At 39.3% G+C, this 22574-nt stretch overlaps 2 protein-coding genes and 2 long non-coding RNA genes across 6 annotated transcripts; 1 reads left to right on the forward strand and 3 right to left on the reverse strand.

The window, feature by feature from the left end:
- On the forward strand, positions 1-8040 carry LOC135110333 (uncharacterized). 2 transcript variants are annotated; one of them, XR_010273198.1, is made up of 4 exons: positions 1-281; positions 3800-3977; positions 7363-7572; positions 7902-8040. It is a non-coding gene; the product is annotated as an uncharacterized LOC135110333 (long non-coding RNA). The 2 variants fall into 2 exon arrangements; XR_010273197.1 differs by lacking the exon at positions 3800-3977 and having other exon boundaries at positions 9-281.
- LOC135110688 (methyl-CpG-binding domain protein 3-like) lies at positions 5096-6719 on the reverse strand (the record flags this gene model as incomplete). The annotated part of the gene is given in 5 exon segments (XM_064023296.1): positions 5096-5249; positions 5518-5634; positions 5988-6116; positions 6559-6665; positions 6668-6719. Coding segments are annotated over 5 exon segments (504 nt in total), but the record flags the coding sequence as incomplete, so codon positions are not given.
- LOC135110332 (uncharacterized) lies at positions 7431-11192 on the reverse strand. Its single transcript, XR_010273196.1, has 3 exons — positions 9775-11192; positions 7897-8984; positions 7431-7569 (listed from the first exon to the last, which is right to left on the reverse strand). It is a non-coding gene; the product is annotated as an uncharacterized LOC135110332 (long non-coding RNA).
- A 1479-nt stretch (positions 11193-12671) lies between these two features.
- LOC135110331 (palmitoyl-protein thioesterase ABHD10, mitochondrial-like) lies at positions 12672-21356 on the reverse strand. 2 transcript variants are annotated; one of them, XM_064022565.1, is made up of 6 exons: positions 21234-21356; positions 18609-18749; positions 17659-17825; positions 15679-15823; positions 14930-15217; positions 12672-14573 (listed from the first exon to the last, which is right to left on the reverse strand). In XM_064022565.1, exons 2-6 carry the CDS (start codon positions 18738-18740, stop codon positions 14394-14396), a joined length of 912 nt encoding a protein of 303 aa, XP_063878635.1. In that variant the 5' UTR covers positions 18741-18749; positions 21234-21356; the 3' UTR covers positions 12672-14393. The 2 variants fall into 2 exon arrangements, with proteins under 2 accessions (XP_063878635.1, XP_063878634.1); XM_064022564.1 differs by having other exon boundaries at positions 21112-21275.
- Positions 21357-22574: the final 1218 nt, after the last annotated feature.

The following is a 22574-nucleotide window of genomic DNA, read 5'->3' on the forward strand; positions in this document are numbered from 1 at the left end:
TGTTGGTATGCGTCTGTTTCAACTCCCAGCCTGACAATTTTTTTTTTTTTTTTTTTTTGGTGTAACCACGCCTACACAGTGGCTGCCAAGGCTTACCCATGAGTTAAACCTTCTTTAGTTGGTAATGAGGAAGGCGTGGGCTCTAGCAGTGGACACCCAGAAGGCAGCAGTGGGTGAAAACAAGCAAAATAAAGAAAAGTTTGGCTGTGAGAAGGTGCTAGACAGCCAGCCATAGTGACGAGGAGGCAGGAAGGTAGATTACCACCACCACCACAGGGAAGGTAAGGTCAGGAAGTGCTAGAATAAATTTAGGTAACTTAACGTAACTTTTTAATGAATACATTTAGGTAACTTAACGTAATTTTTTAATGAATAACTGAACAATCCACGGTTTTAACTCATTTTAACGCATCTCACCTAACCTCCAGCACAATATATCCCTGTGTCAGCCTCGTCTCGTTGCTAAAAACCGTAAAATTTAACTTAATGAAAATGTAAACAATCTGGGTCATCTCTATTTATCAGCCATTATTTATCTTATCTGTGAGTGTTTTAAACCAATACTAACGCAAAGCGGAGCCACATGACCAAGCTTTAATACCCGCTCGTTAGATATACCTGCCATTACTTAGTTTAAGTTTGGCGAGGGTTTAAATGAGTGAGAAGGGTTGGTCGTCCCCTCCACTGGCCCCCACCGCCATCTTGGATAAGGCTCCCCAGCCCCCTCCGGTTCCAATATTATTTTTTTTATTTCCTAAGTATTTTATTTCGGCTTGTAGCTAAGATTTTATGGTTTGTAAAAATATTTCGTTGTTTTTTAAGTTATTTGAGCGCGTGTGTTGGGTGAAAAGTGGTGATTTTGGCGTTGTTTCTGTGTAAATAAGAGGGCCGTTTTCGGCGTATTTTTTTACGGTCCCAAAACTAAATATTTTATTTCAGCCTGTACTAGGTTCTTATTGGTTTTAAAAAATAGTTGGTGTTTTTTTAAGTGTGTTGCCGTCCCGCTCAGTGAAATGCGTGCACCGTACACTTGTTTTTATTCGTGTTCAACTTCCAATAATATTGAATTTTTTTCGGTAGATTTTTTTATTTGTGCTTGTAGCTCACTTTAAATGGTTTTAAAAAATAGTTCAGATTTTTTAAAGTGTTTTCCGTTATGTTTAAGCCAGAATGGGTAGACATTTGAACGATTTTAAATGGGGTGAAGGTTCCAACAGTTTCCAGATACTTCTTTTTAAATATCTTTTATAATACTGCGTTTTGAAATGTGTTGTTATTTGTGGCATTAGTTGAAATGTGTGGCAAGTCTGAATTTATAAAGCATTCCTGTCTAGCTGCGTTTTTTAGAGGGGTCATTTTCAAAATGAAATACGTACGTACGTAAATAACGCTCGCTGTGACGTCATCAACCCCCAGCCATGACGTCACAAGCCCCCCCAGGCCGTGACGTTATCAGAGCGGTACCTTCCCTAACTCCCTTCCAGTCCCTCCCGGTAAATATTCAGTGTTTTTTTCAAGGTATTTCAAGGTGTGTGTGTGTGTGTGTGTGTGTGTGTGTGTGTGTGTGTGTGTGTGTGTGTGTGTGTGTGTGTTGCCTTATTTTTCGTTGTACAGATGGTGATGCAGTGTGTGTTGCTTTTTCTTTCGTTGTACAGATTGTTATGCAGTGTGTGTGTGTGTGTGTGTGTGTGTGTGTGTTGCCTTGTCTTACGTTGTACAGATGCTTATGCAGTGTGTGTGTGTGTGTGTGTGTGTGTGTGTGTGTGTGTGTGTGTGTGTGTGTGTGTGTGTGTGTGTGTGTGTGTTGCCTTGTCTTTCGTTGTACAGATGCTTATGCAGTGTGTGTGTGTGTGTGTGTGTGTGTGTGTGTGTGTGTGTGTGTGTGTGTGTGTGTGTTGCCTTGTCTTTCGTTTTACATATGCTTATGCAGTGTGTGTGTGTGTGTGTGTGTGTGTGTGTGTGTGTGTGTGTGTGTGTGTGTGTGTGTGTGTGTGTGTTGCCTTGTCTTTCGTTTTACATATGCTTATGCAGTGTGTGTGTGTGTGTGTGTGTGTGTGTGTGTGTGTGTGTTGCCTTGTCTTTCGTTGTACATATGCTTATGCAGTGTGTGTGTGTGTGTGTTGTGTGTGTGTGTGTGTGTGTGTGTGTGTGTTGCCTTGTCTTTCGTTGTACATATGCTTATGCAATGTGTGTGTGTGTGTGTGTGTGTGTGTGTGTGTGTGTGTGTGTGTGTGTGTGTGTGTGTGTGTGTGTGTGTGTGTGTGTTGCCTTGTCTTTCGTTGTACATATGCTTATGCAGTGTGTGTGTGTGTGTGTGTGTGTGTGTGTGTGTTGCTTTGTCTTTCGTTGTACATATGCTTATGCAGTGTGTGTGTGTGTGTGTGTGTGTGTGTGTGTGTGTGTGTGTGTGTGTGTGTGTGTTGCCTTGTCTTTCGTTGTACATATGCTTATGCAGTGTGTGTGTGTGTGTGTGTGTGTGTGTGTGTGTGTGTGTGTGTGTGTGTGTGTGTGTGTGTGTGTGTGTGTGTGTGTGTGTGTGTGTGTGTGTTGCCTTGTCTTTCGTTGTACATATGCTTATGCAGTGTGTGTGTGCGTGTGTATGTGTGTGTGTGTTGCCTTGTCTTTCGTTGTACATATCCTTATGCAGTGTGTGTGTGTGTGTGTGTGTGTGTGTGTGTGTGTGTGTGTGTGTGTGTGTGTGTGTGTGTGTTGCCTTGTCTTTCGTTGTACATATGCTTATGCAGTGTGTGTGTGTGTGTGTGTGTGTGTGTGTGTGTGTGTGTGTGTGTGTGTTGCCTTGTCTTAGACAAGTTTATGGATGGGGATAGCAGATGGAAATAGGTAGGTGTGTTTCATACAGGGACTGCCACGTGTAAGCCTGGTCGCTTCTTGCAGCTTCCCTTATTTCTTATGTTCTTATGTCTTTCGTTGTACATATGCTTATGCAGTGTGTGTGTGTGTGTGTGTGTGTGTGTGTGTGTGTGTGTGTGTGTGTGTGTGTGTGTGTGTGTGTGTGTGTGTTGCCTTGTCTTTCGTTGTACATATGCTTATGCATGTGTGTGTGTGTGTGTGTGTGTGTGTGTGTTGGTGTGTTGCCTTATCTTTCGTTGTACAGATGGTGATGCAGTGTGTGTGTGTGTGTGTGTGTGTGTGAGTTGCCCTTTCTTTCATTACACATATGGTGATGGTGTGTGTGTGTGTGTGTGTGTGTGTGTGTGTGTGTGTGTGTGTGTGTGTGTGTGTGTGTGTTGCTCTGTCTTTTAGTGTACAGATGTTGATAAAATATAAATTAAACATAAGCACATAACAAACAATAAAAAAAAAAACGACAAAAAAACATTAAATCAACTCAGTTTACCTGCCTCACCCCACACCCCAGCCTACTCCAGGGTGAGTAATAGTAGTATTAGTAGTATTAGTAGTAGTAGTAGTAGTTGTTGTTGTTGTTGTTGTTGTTGTTGTTGTTGTTGTTGTTGTGTTTATAAAATTTTTGTTTCCTTAGAGAGAGAGAGAGAGAGAGAGAGAGAGAGAGAGAGAGAGAGAGAGAGAGAGAGAGAGAGAAATGCAGATTTTTCTTTCATTTTCAGTTTTCTTGTTTTAAATTCATTCAAATATTCTTAAAACATGATAATCATTAATTAAAAGTAAATAAAACACCTAATTAATTTATTCTTTCATTTCATTCTCTTTTCCTTCCTTTTCTTCATCTTTCTTTCTTTATTTTGCTCTGTTAAATCATCCCTAAGCTAACCTCACTTAACCTTTACCTAACTTAACCTAACCCAACCTAATCTTGCAGTGAGAGATGGGGAGGAGGATTTAAAAGGACATGTTTGCAGTGCACTGTTAGCCCTCACCTGCGCTGCCTCCCCCAGTGAGCGTGTGTAGGCCTGGGAATAGAACATATGCAGACGTCTTGGCAGTGCTGTGTATGTCTGTTTGTCGATGGTCAAGAAGGAACGTAGCAAAAGTTTAAGGTCTGTTTGGGTGCTTTGGGGTCTTTGGGAGGGTGTGGTAGTGTTTCAGGGGGTGTAGCAGTGTTTGTGAGGGTGTGGCAGTGTTTGTGAGGGTGTGGCAGTGTTTGGGAGAGTGTGACAGTGTTTGGGAAGGTGTGGCAATGTTTTGGAGGGTGTGGCAGTGTTTGGGAGGGTGTAGAAGTGTTTGGGAGGGTGTAGCAGTGTTTGGGAGGGTATAGCAATGTTTGGGAAGATGTAGCAATGTTTGGGAGGGTGTGGCAGTGTTTGGGAGGGTGTGGCAGTGTTTGTGAGGGTGGACCTCTTACAACAACCATTTTTTTTTTATTTCTTCACTCTCTTCATTTTTTCTCATTTTTTCACTGTTCGTTATTTTTTCACCATTTTTTCATAATTTCCCTTAATTTCTTTCAGCATTTTTCCATTTTTTCACAATTTTTTCACAATTTCTTCACCATTTTCTTCACCTCTTCTTATTCTCTAGTATATATGTGTGTCCTGAAAGTAGTAGTAGTAGTAGAAGTAGTACTAATGTATTTCTATTTACACTCATAAATAAAAAAGTAATATATTTTTTTTTTTGTGTTAAAATTTGCTGTATTTCTCTCTCTCTCTCTCTCTCTCTCTCTCTCTCTCTCTCTCTCTCTCTCTCTCTCTCTCTCTCTCTCTCTCTCTCTCTCTCTCTCTCTCTCTCTCTCTCTCTCTCTCTCTCTCTCAGTATGGTATGTAATCAATAAAACTCGTAATTACAAATAATTCTTTTTATTACTGTCAAACATTATCAAGATTACAATTATTATCACTAATATTATTATTACTGTTATTATTATTATTGTTATTATTATTATTATTATTATTATTATTATTATTATTATTATTATTATTATTATTTTTAGTTATTATTATCATCAAAGGTTGTAAAGACTGTCAGACACAGACAGACAGACAGACAGACACAGACATACAGACAGGCAAAAGAAATATATATATATATATATATATATATATATATATATATATATATATATATATATATATATATATATATATATATATAGAGAGAGAGAGAGAGAGAGAGAGAGAGAGAGAGAGAGAGAGAGAGAGAGAGAGAGAGAGAGAGAGAGAGAGAGAGAGAGCAAAAACAGTTATACATACAAAATCTCTCTCTCTCTGTCTCTACGGCTGCAGCTCCCTCAATGCCTTCTCCAGCTGGTGTCGAGCAAGACCCACTCTCTCTTCCTGTCTTCCTATGTCCTCGTTTTCTATTTGCACCAACTGAAACACAAAATAATAATAATAATAAATAATGATACACACACACACACACACACACACACACACACACACACACACACACACACACACACACACACACACACACACACACACACACACACACACACACACACACACACACACACACACTTATGAACATTTACAAACAGTCACACAACACTTCAACACTTCCAAACACTTACAAAACACATACACACACACACACACACACTTACAAACACACACAAACACTTACAAACATACTTACAATGACGAGAGGCTGTGACGGGTTCAAAAACACTCCAGGGTTCTTTTCTAAGTAATGTCTCGCCTCTGTCTGGCCGGTAATGGGGCCAGGAAACACGTGGAGGGCTGTGGCGACACTCTGCGGGTAGTAGTAGTAGTGGTAGTAGCAGCAGTAGTAGTAGTAGTAATAGTAATAGTAGCTTCTTTGAAATCACCATTTTTTCTCACAAACACTTATACACACACAAACCCCTCTCTCTCTCTCTCTCTCTCTCTCTCTCTCTCTCTCTCTCTCTCTCTCTCTCTCTCTCTCTCTCTCTCTCTCTCTCTCTCTCTCTCTCTCTCTCTCTCTCTCTCTCTCTCTCTCTCTCTCTCTCTCTCTCTCTCTCTCTCTCTCTCTCTCTCTCTCTCTCTCTCTCTCTCTCTCTCTCTCTCTCTCTCTCTCTCTCTCTCCCCCCTGTCGCTCTCTCTCCCCCCTACACCCACACACACCTGCAGCACAGTCTGGTCCTCCATGTTCAGCCCCACAGCCTTCAGAGCAGTGGATAAGTCGACGTTTCTCAACACGGAGGTTTGGGCGTCCAGAGCTTGTAAACCCTGCAGTCTTTTTTCCCAGAACAGCTGTGGGTTAGAGAAGGTGTCAGGGAGGGTGTGTGTCACTTTTGCCAGCTCCTCACTAAGGCATCCTCACTACTGTTTGAAGGCTGTAGTTGAAGTTGCAAGGGTTGCAAAGGTGTTTTCAAAGGTGTTTTCAAGGAGTTTTCCAGGAATAGTTTAACAAGCTGCAGTGGAAGTTACTGGGGTTTTCAAGGTTCCAGGGATAGTTTAACAAGCTGAACAATAACAACAACAACAACAACAAAGATGAACAAGACCAATTTTTCAGCCCCCTGTGATGACCTCTCTCTCTCTCCTGTGACCTGTAACTTCTTCACTGACCCTCTCCCTCTCCCCATGAATGACCTCTGACCTAACAAATAACCCTTTCCATCCCTTTTATGACCCTTTCCTAACCCCCATGACCTTCTACCAACCTTTCCCTCCCTCCGTGATCCCTGCTGACCTGCTTTGGGTTGTCCTGTGACCCGTGCTTCATGTCGGCCTTGACCTTGCTGGATGGCTGGGTCTTTACTATTGTAACTGGCTGTTTAAATATGCTGGCTGTTTGGCAGATGGGGGAACCAGAGCTGCATCATTACGCATCCCACGGCTGTATGGGGAGTAGTAGTAGTAGTAGTAGTAGTAGTACCGACATCCTCCTCTCTTCCAGACTCTTGATATTTAACGTAAATTCTAGTGTTTTCAAGGTGTAATAAGCACACTACTGGGGTGATTTGTGCATAGAGAAGTGGTAGTTGATGGATAAGTGTGTGTAATGAATGTACTCATGTGTGGAGGAGGGGGAAGTGGGTCAGTGGGTGATCTTTTTTGCCAGCAGCAGCAGCAACATGGTGAAGCAGAGGCCCTGGGGGAAGACAGTGTGCTTATCAAGTTTGTCTCCAAGCAGGAGTAGTGAGTTTGGCACAGTTTCTTTTCTTTGTTTTTTTCTTAATTTCACCTTTTTCTTTTTCTTTTCCTATCATTTCAATGTCTTCCAGGCATAAGGAATGGTCTCATTATGAAAGGTGAATTGGTGTGTGCAGTGGGGCCTTGCTGTGGTCTCTGGATTGGAGTAGGTGTGGGGTATGGAACCAAACCAAATTTAAACAAACCAATTTATTTTTGTCATTTACTTTTTATTTATTTATTTATTTATTTATGTATGTATGTATGTATTTTTTGTCTTCCCACTAGTCTCCTTGTCCTGTCCTCCACACACCATCCTCAGGCTTAGCCCAACTAACCTGACCTAACCCCATTTCCACAGGTTCAGACTTCTCAAGAGACCTGTCCAAGTTGGAGGTCGTGGTGGAGGGGCAGCTGCTGATCATCAAGCTTAGTGATTGACTGGAGGAGAGTGGGAGGAGCCTGGAAGAAGTGGTGGAGGCGAGTACTTGGAGAAGCTCCCTCTTCCCACCCCAAAAGGACTCCCTCTGCTTGACAACTTGGTGTTGGCTGTACAGGCCACTGACCACTGGTGAGAGAGGGGATGTGAGAGGAGGAAAAGGAAGAGGGTGTGGCTGAGGGAGAGAAGGAATGGGAGAGGGAGATTGTACATTTTATTATTTTCCCTTTTCTTTTCCTCTCCTTTTTTCTTTCTCAATTCTCCTTTTTCTTTTTTACTTTTCCTGTCATTTTAATGAGAGAGAGAGAGAGAGAGAGAGAGAGAGAGAGAGAGAGAGAGAGAGAGAGAGAGAGAGAGAGAGAGAGAGAGAGAGAGAGAGAGAGAGAGAGAGAGAGAGAGAGAGATTTTAAAAGTTATATTTAGTCTATCAGTATTTATGTATATTTATCTTCTCACCCTAGACACAGATGTAGGCAGATGCCACAGAGCCGGCTCCTTGGACAACCTCCTTAAGATCTGGACCACAGGTGAATGTTGGAGAGGGCAAGGATGAGAGATAAGAATAGTTCGGTGAAATGTCATCAACTCAGCCATGATGTCACGCACTCTATGACATCAAGTTGGTGATGCATGCTGGATACCCTCGCCAGCAGAAACCTCATTTAAATCCTAAAATTTTCTCCCCATTCTTGTTTTTATTGTAAGATTTACGCATCATGTGAAGTGTTGTGTTCTCTTTAAGAGTTAGTAGTTGTACTGTACATCTAGTTTTAATTTCATGTGGAATTAATATTAGATAAGAATATATAATGTACTACCAGAAAGGCTAGTACATACCAACCCTAGACCTTAGTCATTATTGATGTAGTCACAAATCAAGAAACATTAGATTACAGAGTGCATTTCATGTCCTCACCCTTTGCATACCATCTAACATTTCCCTGTAGGTCTACCTAACTTTTCTTCTCGTCATTACACTTCTGTAACTTTTTTAGTTCCAAATAACTATCCTTAGGACTTGGTATTAGTCCTCATTAATAATTATTTATAATAATATTTTCAACACAGATGTGACCTGTGTTTACTTCTATGAAAAAGAATAATTCTTCCAGGTTAACAGGAATATACTGTAGCCCTGTATATTCAGTATTGTACTGTGAGGGCATTTTACTATGAGGATAAGTGATTTCTCAGTATTTGTCAATTTCTCTATTTAGGCCATTGTTTTTACTTTTTTACTTTGTCAGCACGAAATGTATTCATGTGGGAATGGTGGCAAGGGCAGTGTAGCAGTAGGTGTTCTGGAGTCTGTGTAAAGCTGTGTAAGGTTCTTGGGGATTCGATGGGGCTGTGCAGGCTGTGGTACTACAGCCTCTAGTGCCTTGAAGGTGCTGGCTGCAGTTAACTGGCTAGATTCTAGTGAGTTGTCCAGTCTTCTGGAGGAAGATGGTAGTGTGCTTGAGTGTCTTGAAAGCCAAGCCAGCAGGGTCTCCAGTGACAATTTTGTTTACAGGTGTGACATCACAGATATATAGCGGGATACACTGTTGGGAAAAAGAAGTGTTTGATGAACTATCCTTATAGTCTCATTCTTGGGGGAGGGGAAGGGAGGGAAGGGGTGAGTGATGGTAAGGGTGGTAATTTGTGAGAAAAAGAGAGAGAAAGGTCAGCAAACAGTTAATTTTTCATTCTTTATTATTAAGATCAAGAAAAATTGAAGTAATTTGTGTGTGAGAGAGAGAGAGAGAGAGAGAGAGAGAGAGAGAGAGAGAGAGAGAGAGAGAGAGAGAGAGAGAGAGAGAGAATAATTTTCTTAAACTTTGGCAGGTAAACAGAAAGAGAATGGGCAGGAGGAGAATGAAAGGAGAGGAACAGAAGATGAGGAAGAAAGCAAGAAAAACTGCACAAGGTGAGAGAGAGAGAGAGAGAGATGAGAGAGAGAGAGAGAGAGAGAGAGAAGAGAGAGAGAGAGAGATGAGAGAGAGAGAGAAGAGAGAGAGAGAGAGAGAGAGAGAGAGAGAGAGAGAGAGAATCATTTAAACTTTTTTCATATAACTAAAAAAAAAAAAAAAAAAATTGTTACCCATTACTTGTAATACTAGCATTATTACTACTCCTTCTACTGCTACCACCAGCAATAAAAATAAGAATGATAATTTTCATTGGTATTATTATTCTTTCTTCACACTCTGACCCACATTTTTTTCTTTCTCCTTTTTTATTTATTTATTTTTTTACCTGTATCTCTTCACCACACACACACACTCACACACACACACACACACACACACACACACACACACACACACACACACACACACACACACACACTACCTTGTGTTGCATTCAAGGAAGCCTGTGGTGGAAGGTCAGGGATGATACTGTCATCATTCATTTCCAGCCATCCAAAATTCATTCTGTAAAAAATCTGCACAAATAACGGGGTAGTAAACATCACATAATGGTATTACATACAATTTGTTATTTTAGTATACAATAACACCTTAATGTAACATTATTAATTTCTTGCCATAATGTGAAACCTCTGCTTGTGAAGCATCTTTGACTTCTTTGGCATCAGGTTGGGATGCTTCATGTTCTACTGGGTGAGAAAAATAAAGCATGAATCTTAGGGTGAAAAAAATAAATAAATAAAATAAAATAAATAAATAATAACAATAATAATAATAATAATAATAATAATAATAATAATAATAATAATAATAATAATAATAATAATAAATAACTGCCTGTGCAAATTTTATGTGTAAATATGCTGTAAAGGCAATCTGGGATGAGATATCCTAAATTATTTGATCTTGGCAATATATGCTCACAGTTATATTTGCACTGTTCAGTTGAAGGAAAACAATTATTATTAAACAGCTATCACTGGAAAGCATATTACACACTGATAAGTAATACACAATTAAGGTGTGTGTATATGCAGTTGTGTATCTTCAACTGATCCACTGCTCTAATCACATTGGCTGTCATCTACAGGGCTGCCATTTAAAGGACTGCCATCTGAGGAAATTACAATGGAGTGTGAATGACATAGTGAAGAAATCATTAAAAAAATATAATTATAATAAATTGTACACAAGCTGTGTTATAAAATTCCATACACTTACCTAAATGAGGAAATATGAAGTTGAAGCCAATATTAAATTAATATTATTTACAAATCACCTCATAACTGTAGTCCTAACAGTGGTGTTTCTCAGGGTTCTGTCCTGTCATCCACTCTCTTCTTATTATTCATCATTGACCTTCTAAACCAAACTTTTCCCATCCACTCCTAATGCTGATGATACCACCCAGCACTTTTCCATGTCTTTATGATTCATAGACGTCCAACCCTACAGGAAGTAAATATTTCACGCAGGGAAGCACAGAACGCCTGACTTCTGATCTTTCTAAAATTTTTGATTGGGGCAGAGGAAACTTGGTATTGTTCAATGCCTCAAAAACTCAATTCCTCCATCAGTCCACTTGACTTGACACAACCTTCCAGACAACTATCCCCTTTTCTTCAATGGCACTCAACTGTCCCCCTCTTCTACACTGAACATCCTCAGTCTGTCCTTTACTTATAATCTGAACTGGAAACTTCACATCTCATCTCTAGCTAAAACAGCTTCTATGAAGGTAGGCGTTCTGAGATGTCTCCGCCAGTTTTTCTCACTCCTCAGCTACTAACTCTCTACACACACACACACACACACACACACACACACACACACACACACACACACACACACACACACACACACACACACACATATATATATATATATATATATATATATATATATATATATATATATATATATATATATATATATATATATATATATATATATATATATATAAAGTCCTGTGTTTTATGGTAATTCAGCAACGCACTGTCACCAGCAAATATCCAGACAGTAATGACAGTTAAGCACATTAATAATCATGATGTTAAATGAGCAACTTTCAAGACAGTTCCAGTAGAATATGAATACAATAAGTATTGCAAAAATTTGTCATCACATTACTTGAGCATTGTATTTTAAAACATATATATAATCAGAAAAAAATATTACTGAAAATACACTTCCATCAATTATATATAGTATTTGTAATGTATGGGACAGCATTACTGAGAAGACCCTTGCTTCTATTGTAGTAGAGAGGAAAGTGGTCATCACAGACCACCTGAGTGTGCTTCTCATAGGATACATTAAGGTTTTTCACCCACTGGAACCGTCTGAAAATATATTGGAAGTGTAACAATCAGCAACAGATACTATATGTGTACGATAAAAATTTACAATAGGAATAGACTCAAAATATTCAAACCTGGAGAGGTAAAAATACTGCAAAGGTTTAGATGCCAGATTACTTGCATTTAGTTTAAATCTTTATAATACCTACCTTTTACATGTAGAGAGTTTTATTAAACAAATAAATATTTTGCTGTTTTTCCAATCCAACATGGTTTTGTTTACAATCTGGGGTAACTGGCATCAACTGCCCCCCCCACCAGCAGACAAATTCCAAATATCAGCACTGCCATCTAGTGGTGATGCAAGGGTCTAAAATTTTATTTGTCTTGCTTTTGGGGGGCTCACTGCTCCTGCTTCCCTAGACTCCTTGGCCCTGGCACTCACACACACCCAAACTCACTTCACCCGCCTTGGCCACCTGGAGTGACACTGAAATGCACTCACTTGCTTCAACTACACACTGTGAGGAGAACTACTAAGCCTTCTTATATAAAAACTATATTGATTGGCTCAGCGGCTAAAAAATTACTAATTAAATGTACGTGTGGTAGATATCTAAAACTGTATTACGTATTCTGTGTGTGTGTGTGTGTGGATGAGAGGTCAGATATATATGGAAAAGTGGTAAAATTATTGTTTCAGTGGCATTCTTGTCCTGATATATGTTATATGGAACCACCACTACTACTACTACTACTACTACTACTACTACTACTACTACTACTACTACTACTACTACTACTACTACTACTACCACCACCACCACCACCACCACCACCACCACCACCACTAAGCACCATCATCATTACCATTCTCTCTCTCTCTCTCTCTCTCTCTCTCTCTCTCTCTCTCTCTCTCTCTCTCTCTCTCTCTCTCTCTCTCTCTCTCTCTCTCTCTCTCTCTCTCTCTCTCTCTCTCCACACAGCTCATCAGTAAGGAGGAAGAGAAAAGCAGCTGCACTGTTCACAATTCTTCTTCTTAATTTCTCCCTTAATAAAAACAATAAATAATTTAATTATATTTACATATTTTGCTTGGCCCAATTCTCTAAGCTTCTAAGTTTAGGAAAACAGCCAAGCCTGACTGACTATACTGTGCAAAATGAAGTTACACAGCCATCCAAAGTCCAAATTCTCAAATGTTTCAGTGTCTGTCCTCTATTAAATTATGGTCCTTGAAAGTGTTCCTTATAAGAGCCCTAGGTGTTTCAAAATACAGGCTCTTAATATCTCAGAATTAAGGCCAAGACAGATATGACTTATTCTTGCTTTACTACATGGTGATCCAAGATTCTTGACAGAGAGAGAAATGTATATTCTTTATCATTTTTATCCACTAATATCAACATGTTTCTGATTAGTGATGTGAAGTTTGATGTGTTTTGCAAAATTCACATGAACTTGATGGATACATTAACTTATTATCTGCTGATTTTAGCAAATTAATTTATGATGCACCTGTAATATTAGTGTCAAGACTTTTGGGCCACCCTGTATAATAGATCCATCCCTTTTCCTGCATCTGATCTCATCAGCTGATCACACCAGATGCAACAAACCACTTCCATTAATGTCCTCAAAGTTACATCACTACTTATCTATTCACAACACTGTCCATCCATTTCATTTGTGGTCTGCCTTTCCATTCATTCCTATCACCACCACTCTTTCTTGCTCCACAGATATTCTCCTTACAAGTAACACTCTCACTGTCCTTCCATCCCATTCATGGCCTTCCTCTCAGCCTTACTTTTGTCCCTTCATAACCTGTCAGTAAAATTGTTCATCAATTGCTCTTCTTCCATTCTCTCTACCTCCACAAACCACTAACACTACTTGCTCTGCTCAAGTAGCTTTATCTCTTCCAACACTTTTGTGATCCTCACCTCTCACTCTATTCATCTGAGTTACTCCCATAATGTTCCTAATACATTTCTTTTCCATTACATATAACCTCTTCTCTCTTGTCAATGTAATCACTACTGCTCTCTCATACAACCTCCTCTTTTCATCCAAGCATTCTACATCTATGCACTCTCACACCTCCCCACACATTTTTAAAGAACAGATAACCACAGGGAAGCTGCCAGAAGCCAGGTCTACACACAGCACTTCAGTGTAAAACATAAGCACCTACTGGTATATACATCTATTATCCTTATCCATGAATAAAAGTTTGAAAACCTAAAAAAAACTCGTTAGGCTGAGTGGAGGAAATTCTAACTCCCCATGTAGAATAAAATCTGAAAACCTAAAAGAATTCAAACTTAGGTTAAATGGAGTGAATTATTATAACTAACCCATATAGTATTAAAGTTAAAAGCACCAATGGAATCTGAAATTAGGCTGCATAAAGGAAAATGGAGTGACATGTTCTTTGTGCTTAAATAAAATACAAGTTGAAAGTCCAATGGAATCTGAAATCAGGCTGGATGGAGAAAAACAGTGACTAGCCCTTTGTGTTTAACTTACAAGTTGAAAGCCCAATGGATATTAAGTTGAACAGAGGAAGAAACAGGCACCGGCATACCTAATCTTCATGACAAACTACATCAATTCTCCTCTGCCTGATAAGCCGTGAGCATCTACACTAACACCCACAAGTCCCTCTCTCTTCAACTTTGAAGGAACACCACTACCTCTACCACTCTACCCTCCCATTCACTGAAGAGCACTTCCATCATTGTGTGTTTCTCTGCTGCACCTCAGCTGCCAACTTGAGGATGGTATCATAGATCAACTCCAGGCTCAGCTTATCAACGAGGGTGTGGCCAGCATGCTTCAAGAAAGAGAGGTGCACGTCCTCGGTCTTGAAGGAATGCATGAGTGGCAAGGATTCTGTGTATGGCACATCTTTATCCTGGGGAAGAAAGCAAGGCCTTGAGTGAATTTGGAATGTTCTAGTCTGTGTATAAATATTAGAATTTCACAAATTTCTTTAAGTATGCAAAAATAATATTGTTTTCCCTGCTGAAATGGTGGTGCAGCTATTATGTCCATGTATCTTCCACACTGTCACACACAGTATGTAAGGGAATGGCCAGAATGCACATGCTGTGGCATCTATAAGCAACAAAGACCAGACTAGGAATCCACTACATATTTCTGCTCTGCTTTATCCCCACAATGGGACAAGGCATGGCATGGTGTTTAGATAGAGATATAGGTGTGTGTGTTTGATAAATATACAGAGACATACACACACACAATACTAACCTTCACCCCATGAATAATTCTTAAAGGAACAGGGACAGGAATTTGTTCAGGTTCTCGGGTTAGAGCAAATTTCTTCATATCCTGAAAATGGGCCTTAGTGAGAGGGAATTCCCCGTAATCTGGGGCGTATAGGGGCACCACTCCACCCTCCTCAAATTTCTGCAACAACTTTGGGGTGAGTTGAGCGCGCAGCACCTTCTCATAGCGGCTGTGGAAGTTGACAGCTGGCGCCAACATGAGGATGCCAGCAAACTTCTCTGGGTGCATCTGTATCAAGTGGGAGGTGATCTGGAAGAAAGTAAATGCAAGTAGTAAATGTACACAAGTTTGGTGGCAAGAAATGTGAACTGGTGAAGCTGGTAAAATAAGATTCCCTGAACCTGATTAATTTACTTGTCTTATAGTGTGGAATGTGATTATTTCTGTGTATTTGAAGAAAACCAGAGGCAATAAAAAAAAAAAAAAGAAACATGGGAAGCACAGTAAAAGCATGAAGAAAAGGATGTGACAGGATGGCAAAAATAGTAAGACTAAGGACTAGATATCTTGGTTCTCTTATTCAAAATTCTATATATTCATTTGTCCACTGTACTACTACTATTGTTTAAATTATATTAAACAGAGTCCACAATCAATGAAAAGAAACATAGGTGAAAATCAGAACACACACACACACACACACACACACACACACACACACACACACACACACACACACACACACTATAAAGTAGTTGAGAGAGACTCACCCAGCAGCCCATTGAAGAACAAATAACAATCTGTGGACCTTCTGCCACATTAAGAAGCATTTCCTTCGCATCTTCCAGCCAAATGGAGAATCTGGTCTCTGCTTTAGTCATTCCCTCTGACTCTCCCAAACCTGAGGGATCGTACCTGCAATCAAATGCCATTGCTGTTAGTACCCGAGTTCGTTCACAGCTATAAGACTGATTAGTTTTAAAAATGACATGCCTTCTTGTTCCAGCTGAAGTAATGATTCGTTCCATATTTGAATAGTCAAGCCCTACAAGATCAGTAAGCAGTGTTGCAATGCTGTCTTCCTGGGGCTGGTGTGCCTTTATTTAGAACATCAAGGCTGTCCTGCTCTTAGCCAGGTGATGGAACCAAGGTGGCACTGGAACAAGTTGGGTTGGTTTGGCAAGAGTATATCCCAAGTTTTTCTAAACCCATTGAAATTTGTTATTCCCTAGGTCTCAAATGTTTGCTGGTGTTATTCCTTGGATCTCAAATGTTTGCTGGTACATTGTTATAAAAGCATTTTCTTCAAGTATTTTTACTCTAGTCATAGGTCTCAGGTTGAGTTTATGAATGACGCAAAGTTTACTGAGCTCCAGATGGATTTTAGACTCCAGTCCACTTTATTCATTACATAGCATTCGTTATTTTTCATATATTATGGTATATGGTGCAACTTGTTCCTGTAAAAAGAGGGCAGAAGTACTCTCTCATCTCTATTGGGGGGCAAGAGGTTATGAGAGTGGTGTCAGTGAGTGTGAATGGCAGGTGTGTGCCTTATCTTGGCTACTCACCTTTTGAGGGAGACAGCCTTGGTATATTTATGTATGTAGGTATGTATGCATGGATGTATGTATAATTATGGAGTATTATTCTTAGTGATATTTAAGAGAACAGAGATTAAGGGCCTTCACATGAAGCCAGCAGTTCAAGTGGGTTGCTGTGGTGAGCTTGAGAAGTACCTATCTATTGTACATTTGGATTATATATTATAATAGGTTTTAATTTTTTCACTTCTTGCTTTTCAGGACATAGTTCAAAATCTATGATAGCATAGACTAGTCTACTGAGTTATTTAATGAAATTTACTTAGGCATAATATCTGAGTCCTATGTCATTTTGCATATTTATATTCATGTATATACATATTTGTATTTGTATCCATTATATAACATAAAATCTGATACTGTGTCAATTCTAGGAAAAATCAACATAAAAATATGACTTAAAAGTATCATACAAACATTACTTTGTGTTGTTTGATAATTCAGTGGTGGTAATAAGGTTAAGATCATGGAAGAACAAACCAAAATTCAGAAAGCATCACAAATAACTGCCATAATAAATGTTCATTACACAGTTAGCCAACACAAAACACTCCTGACTGTGATTTAGGATGGATAATGTGAATGGTTTAGGATCAGTAACATGAACAAGGACCTGTGGGACTGGTAGAATGAACCAGATGAACAAGTGATGTCATGAGTGACAAACAATAATGTGAATAGTTTAGGAATGATAGCTTCAACAAGGACTTCTGATAATAATAAAATGAAACAAACAAGTGATGGTATGAGTGACAAGCAATGCAGTATAAAGCCACAACTGATGGCTGAGTCCCACATCAATCACACATACTTGATAATCTTAATGAAGAACTCATGATAATGGCAGAACAAACCTACACATTAACCCTTCACCTATATTTGGCACAGCTTTCCTTAATCACTACCCATTCTGAGATGTTTCTTCTTGTTCTACAGATATCTCTGAATATTATACTGGCTAGGAATTGTAATATCTACTTTTAAACTCCCTTATTAATGCTTATAAAGATTTCATACATTGCTTTTTAGTGCCGTTAACGGCTCTATATTGCAGCGAAAGGATAAAAAGAGGTGCTAGTGAAGGTAAACAACACAGCATGAAAACAGAGATAGTCGAGTCACACACAACACTCATCACCTTCTCACCTCAGGAAAGGGAATCCATATTTTTGGCTAAAGGAATGCAGGGCCACTGGTTTTCCTCCTCCCTTGTGTCCCATGAAGCCAGGAATGTACAACAACCCATGTGACCGAGGGCCTGATGTCTTGTTGTAGGCAATCCTGCGTACCTTCCCAGATTCCTTGTCCTTCACCTGTAGGAATTAAAGGAGGTGATTAAAGATGAAGACAAAAACAGTAAGAAAATGAAATAATAAGATGTAATAGAAGTGCATAAAAATCAAGGAAAAAGAACAGTAAGAGAATGAGATACTATTTTGGGAGTATGAATGCTTAAAAAACCTAAAGGCAAAAGAACAGCAAGAAAATGAAAGATGGTATTTGGTATTGTTTCAGAATTTCACATGTCTCCCTCTGGCAGACAAACCAAATAGTTCTATCTCTGTCACTTTGTGTGTGTGTGTGTGTGTGTGTGTGTGTGTGTGTGTGTGTGTGTGTGTGTGTGTGTGTGTGTGTGTGTATATATATATATATATATATATATATATATATATATATATATATATATATATATATATATATATATATATATATATATATATATATATATATATATATATATATATATATATATATATATATATATAATAGATTTTTTTACTATTCTAAAATTCTGTAATTTCCCCTCATCCTCTCATAGCAAATTTCTCCTGCCTTCAGATCAACTTCCTAATGCTTCCATGATGGACATGACAGCTGCAACAGTAACGTGTATACAACAATGAAATACATGCTACTTATCAAAAACAAATAGTTCCATTCATCAGAATTAGACATACAAAACTCTAAACATTTATGCAGTACTCTCCTGTATGAGCGAATACAAGACATCGTGGAAGAAGTGTTTTATGTATGAATGCATATGGTGTTACTCAGAAAACAGTGAGTCATCCTGGTAAAAAAACTTGCTGTCTCACCTCATGGAAGAGGTTTTCAGGGTTAGCAGTGGATACGTGGAAGCCATTCAGTGACCAGTGAGACAAGACCAAGCCCGGGGTGGAGCACAGCCGACGTGACGCTGCCAGGGTGGGGCCAGCCAGTAGCTGCATCTTGTTAATCTGTTAGAACATCAGAATTAAGTAAGTTTTTATTAGCTCACATTATGAAAATGTCTGAACTCTGAAGGGGTAGCGACAAACTAATGTATGCCTTCAGGCCTTGCTGTGGAAGCATGTGGCCAGCTATGCTATGCCTAAGCTCCTTGGATGCAGTAGAGTGGTCTGTGAGATTATCCCTTTCCACCAGGACTCACTCAGCCAGGTCCTGCCTGGCTGGGTCATATGACCTTTCAGTATGAGTTGCCAGCTATGCATCTCTGCTGCAGTATTGTCACAGTGGGCAAGCAAGGCAGCCTGGCAACACAGTGGGATGTTACGATGGGCTGCTAATGTATACACAGAGAAACAATAAATGCCAATTTTTTTAATAATTTATATATATATTTTTTACAGGAGAAAGGCCAAGCATAAGTTAAAAGTAATGTTTGGGGTCCAAAGAATTTTTTTTTTTCTTAAGTATTAAGATGAGTTTCAATGGAGAAAAAAATGCTGAAAAACTCAAATGGATACCTTCACCAATCTTTTACTTCACATTAGTCAATGGTATCTGACTCCTTGAATGTCACAGTGGTAGAGAATCTTTGAGTTTGTGTGGCATCCAACACCTTGCAAGTGCCCATCTGACAATGTAAAAAGTGATACTTGTTTCAAGTATGATTAAGGGTGCTACAGGGAGTGTGGTAGAAAATTTGTGATTATGTGTGGCATCCAACACCTTTATATCAGACTCAAGATGCCAATGCCTGTCTTCATCTTAGGTCAAAGTAGTTTCATCTTGTGTCGTAAGTAAGATTTAGTGTCCATTAAAAGTTGTGGTGGAATTTGATAGAGAGTGTGTGTGCATGACAGAATGTGGAAGAGTGTGACAGTGGTGGGAATGTGTCTGAGCATGGCAGGGTGGTGCAGAGTAGCAGAGAGTGTGGCCAAAGAAACTGTGAGCGCTTCCATACAATAAGAAACAGGATAATGTTACCAACAGTGGCAGATAAATTATGCACATGTGGTGATGAATACTCACCGTACAACATGAGTGTGGGGGTTTTGTTTTGGGGTAACGCATACTTACATTAGAGTGACATGATAAGTCTTGTGCTGTAATTCCAAATCCATGTCAGTGAGGTTTGCTTAGAGGTATACAGTGTAATGCATGTGTTAATATATTGGTTTCCAGTATGTAATGATATGGTCTCTTGTATTTCTTTTGTTCAGCCAATGAGAGCTGTCCTTTTAATGACGTATTAGAATGTCCTCAAACATCATTTACTTCTGGACAATATGTCAATTATGTTCAACCATTCACCATGTGTATATGTGGCAGCCGTGGCAGCCGTGGCAGCCAGCCCGATAACCACAAGGGTACAGTGTCACAATGGTAGCCAAGTGCAGCGGATATAAAGTTCAATACTGTAATTTTATTGTGCAGTTCTATAAGTAAGACAACTTGGGTGTACTTTTCTTCAGACTGCAAGGTGTTCTGCCAAAATAAATCAGGTGGTGAACACTTAGTGGCGTCAGTAGCCTTTAAAGGTGAGAAAGAGATCAACCAGCCACACCCTGTACCTTCAACTTTCTACTAAGGTATGTGGTTAGGTTATGTCCTTTGGGAGGGTTCTTTTTTTTTTTTTTTAAGAGGGTCACTGATCAAGAGAGAGAGAGAGAGAGAGAGAGAGAGAGAGAGAGAGAGAGAGAGAGAGAGAGAGAGAGAGAGAGAGAGAGAGAGAGAGAGAGAGAGAGAGAGAGAGAATCAGGTTAGTGTTCTTTAGGGGGCTCTACGCATGGGGAGGGCAAAACCCCTTGGTTTGGTTAAAGTTTAGTTAGGCTAGAAACTTGCCCATTTTTCAATTTTTTTTTTTTTTTTTATGAATGTCCAAATTTGCCATAATTTGACTTCCACAATCCTAAAACCCGCTTTCCCACCAGATTCCAAAACTTAATGAGGATAGAGGAGAAAAAAAAGATAGGGTGTACTGTTAAACTGGAATTTTACCAGTTAAGATAGTGTAGCAGGGATTATGGGGAGGCAGAGACCCCCCCAGTTAGCAAGGTGACTTTAAATGGTTGAGATTGAGCAGCGGGAGTATTAGGGCGCGGATGTTCCGTTTGTTGACTATTTTTGGGGGATTTTCTTCAAAGGCGGTGTTTTCTCCTTAGACTAGAGGCTTCTCAAATTTGGTCTCCCCCACCCTAAAACCCTGCTTTCCCACCAGCTTCTCAAGCTCATTTGCCTTAGATAAAGAGGGCAATTGAATACATAAGCAGCAGCTATCTGCAAGATTTACCAAGAAACCTATCAATCAATCTCCCAATGCACACATTCCCTACGTATCATAGTATCCTGCTACTTCATTCAGTAGACACTCACCTCAACCCACACTCTCCACGAGTACTTCGCAAGATGTTTGTGTTTTCTTTAGGTTATTTTGTTTTACTACCGTTTTTCTATGTTTTGAAGAGCAAAAAAACTCGTGAGAAATGTAAACAAACCGTCCGCGGTGGGGCTGGGTGGGAACCGGTTTCGGAATCGGTTCCGACGGATCCGCCAGGAGTCACTTGGAATTGGTTCCGAATCTTGGAGCTTCATGAGTGCTGATAACAGATATGTATGAGTTACAATTCACAATCAGTTAGATATTGTTCAAGATATGTATTCATTAACATTATTTAGGAAGTCTTGCAAATGGTATCTACAAATGAACGAGGTATAGTGTGCAATAGAATAAAATATGAATGTGTTCCTGCATCCAGCATTCAAAGAAAGCTCGTGAATAATATGAAAATATATTCATTCATGCTGGCCAACAGTAGGTACCGAATCGGAATTAATGTTGCCATTAGTGTAATAGTTTCTTTTTTACTGATAGATGCTCTATCACGTCATTATATATATATATATATATATATATATATATATATATATATATATATATATATATATATATATATATATATATATATATATATATATATAAACCAATCTATCCCTATCCCTCTCAGAACACTCCAAAAATATACAAATTCCCTTCTAAAACAACAAAAAAAAAACATATTTCTATCCCAAAATACCCTAAGAAACATTTATTCTACCCCAAAAAACAACTCCAAACCCATCTCTTAGGGCCTCTCATAGTGCCGTACCTGTAAAACACAGGTTTTACAAGAAAAGCTAAAGATATTATCTACTTAACATTTTCTTGTTTTCCTCCTCTTCCATCTGAATACCTGAGTCTGGAAATGATAAATATTAAGAAGGCTCGAGCGGCTCAATTTCCTTTTATTTTCGGCTCCTACACCCTACAATCCTGGGGAGCGGTTTTGTGTTTGCCTCAGACAGGGTCATCGTGGCAGTGGGATCCACAACCTCGTTGCCTCTGATTCTTGAGTGTGAAGGCTGGTGATCAGCTTCCCGACCTGCTTCGAGGGCTGGCCTCTTCTGATAACCTTAGTCTTGTTTGTTTTCACACTGTTGCCTCCGGGAATCCACTGGTAGAGACCATGCCTTCCTCAGCAGCCACCAAACAAGGTAAAAGTTAAGTTGAATTCTTAGTAGCCACTGAGCAGGCGTAGTCACACAAAAACACACCATCACTTGCCAAAGAAAGAAAGAACTCTTCACACAGGGAACTGAAACGGCCACACCCCTCCAGTCCAGCCCAAGAAACGTATAAGTTGTAGAATCTCACACGTCGCGGCACACAAACTTCCTCTGATCTCAAATGGTTTATTCTAAATTGAATATTTCAGGAGCTTTTAGTTATTTATTTTCTGATTTTTTAAACATTTTTGAATAGTTTTGGATAGTTTAAGAAAGTCTGTACGATTTTATGA

Source organism: Scylla paramamosain, chromosome 20 (genome assembly GCF_035594125.1).
Source record: "Scylla paramamosain isolate STU-SP2022 chromosome 20, ASM3559412v1, whole genome shotgun sequence".
Taxonomy (NCBI): Eukaryota; Metazoa; Arthropoda; class Malacostraca; order Decapoda; family Portunidae; genus Scylla; species Scylla paramamosain.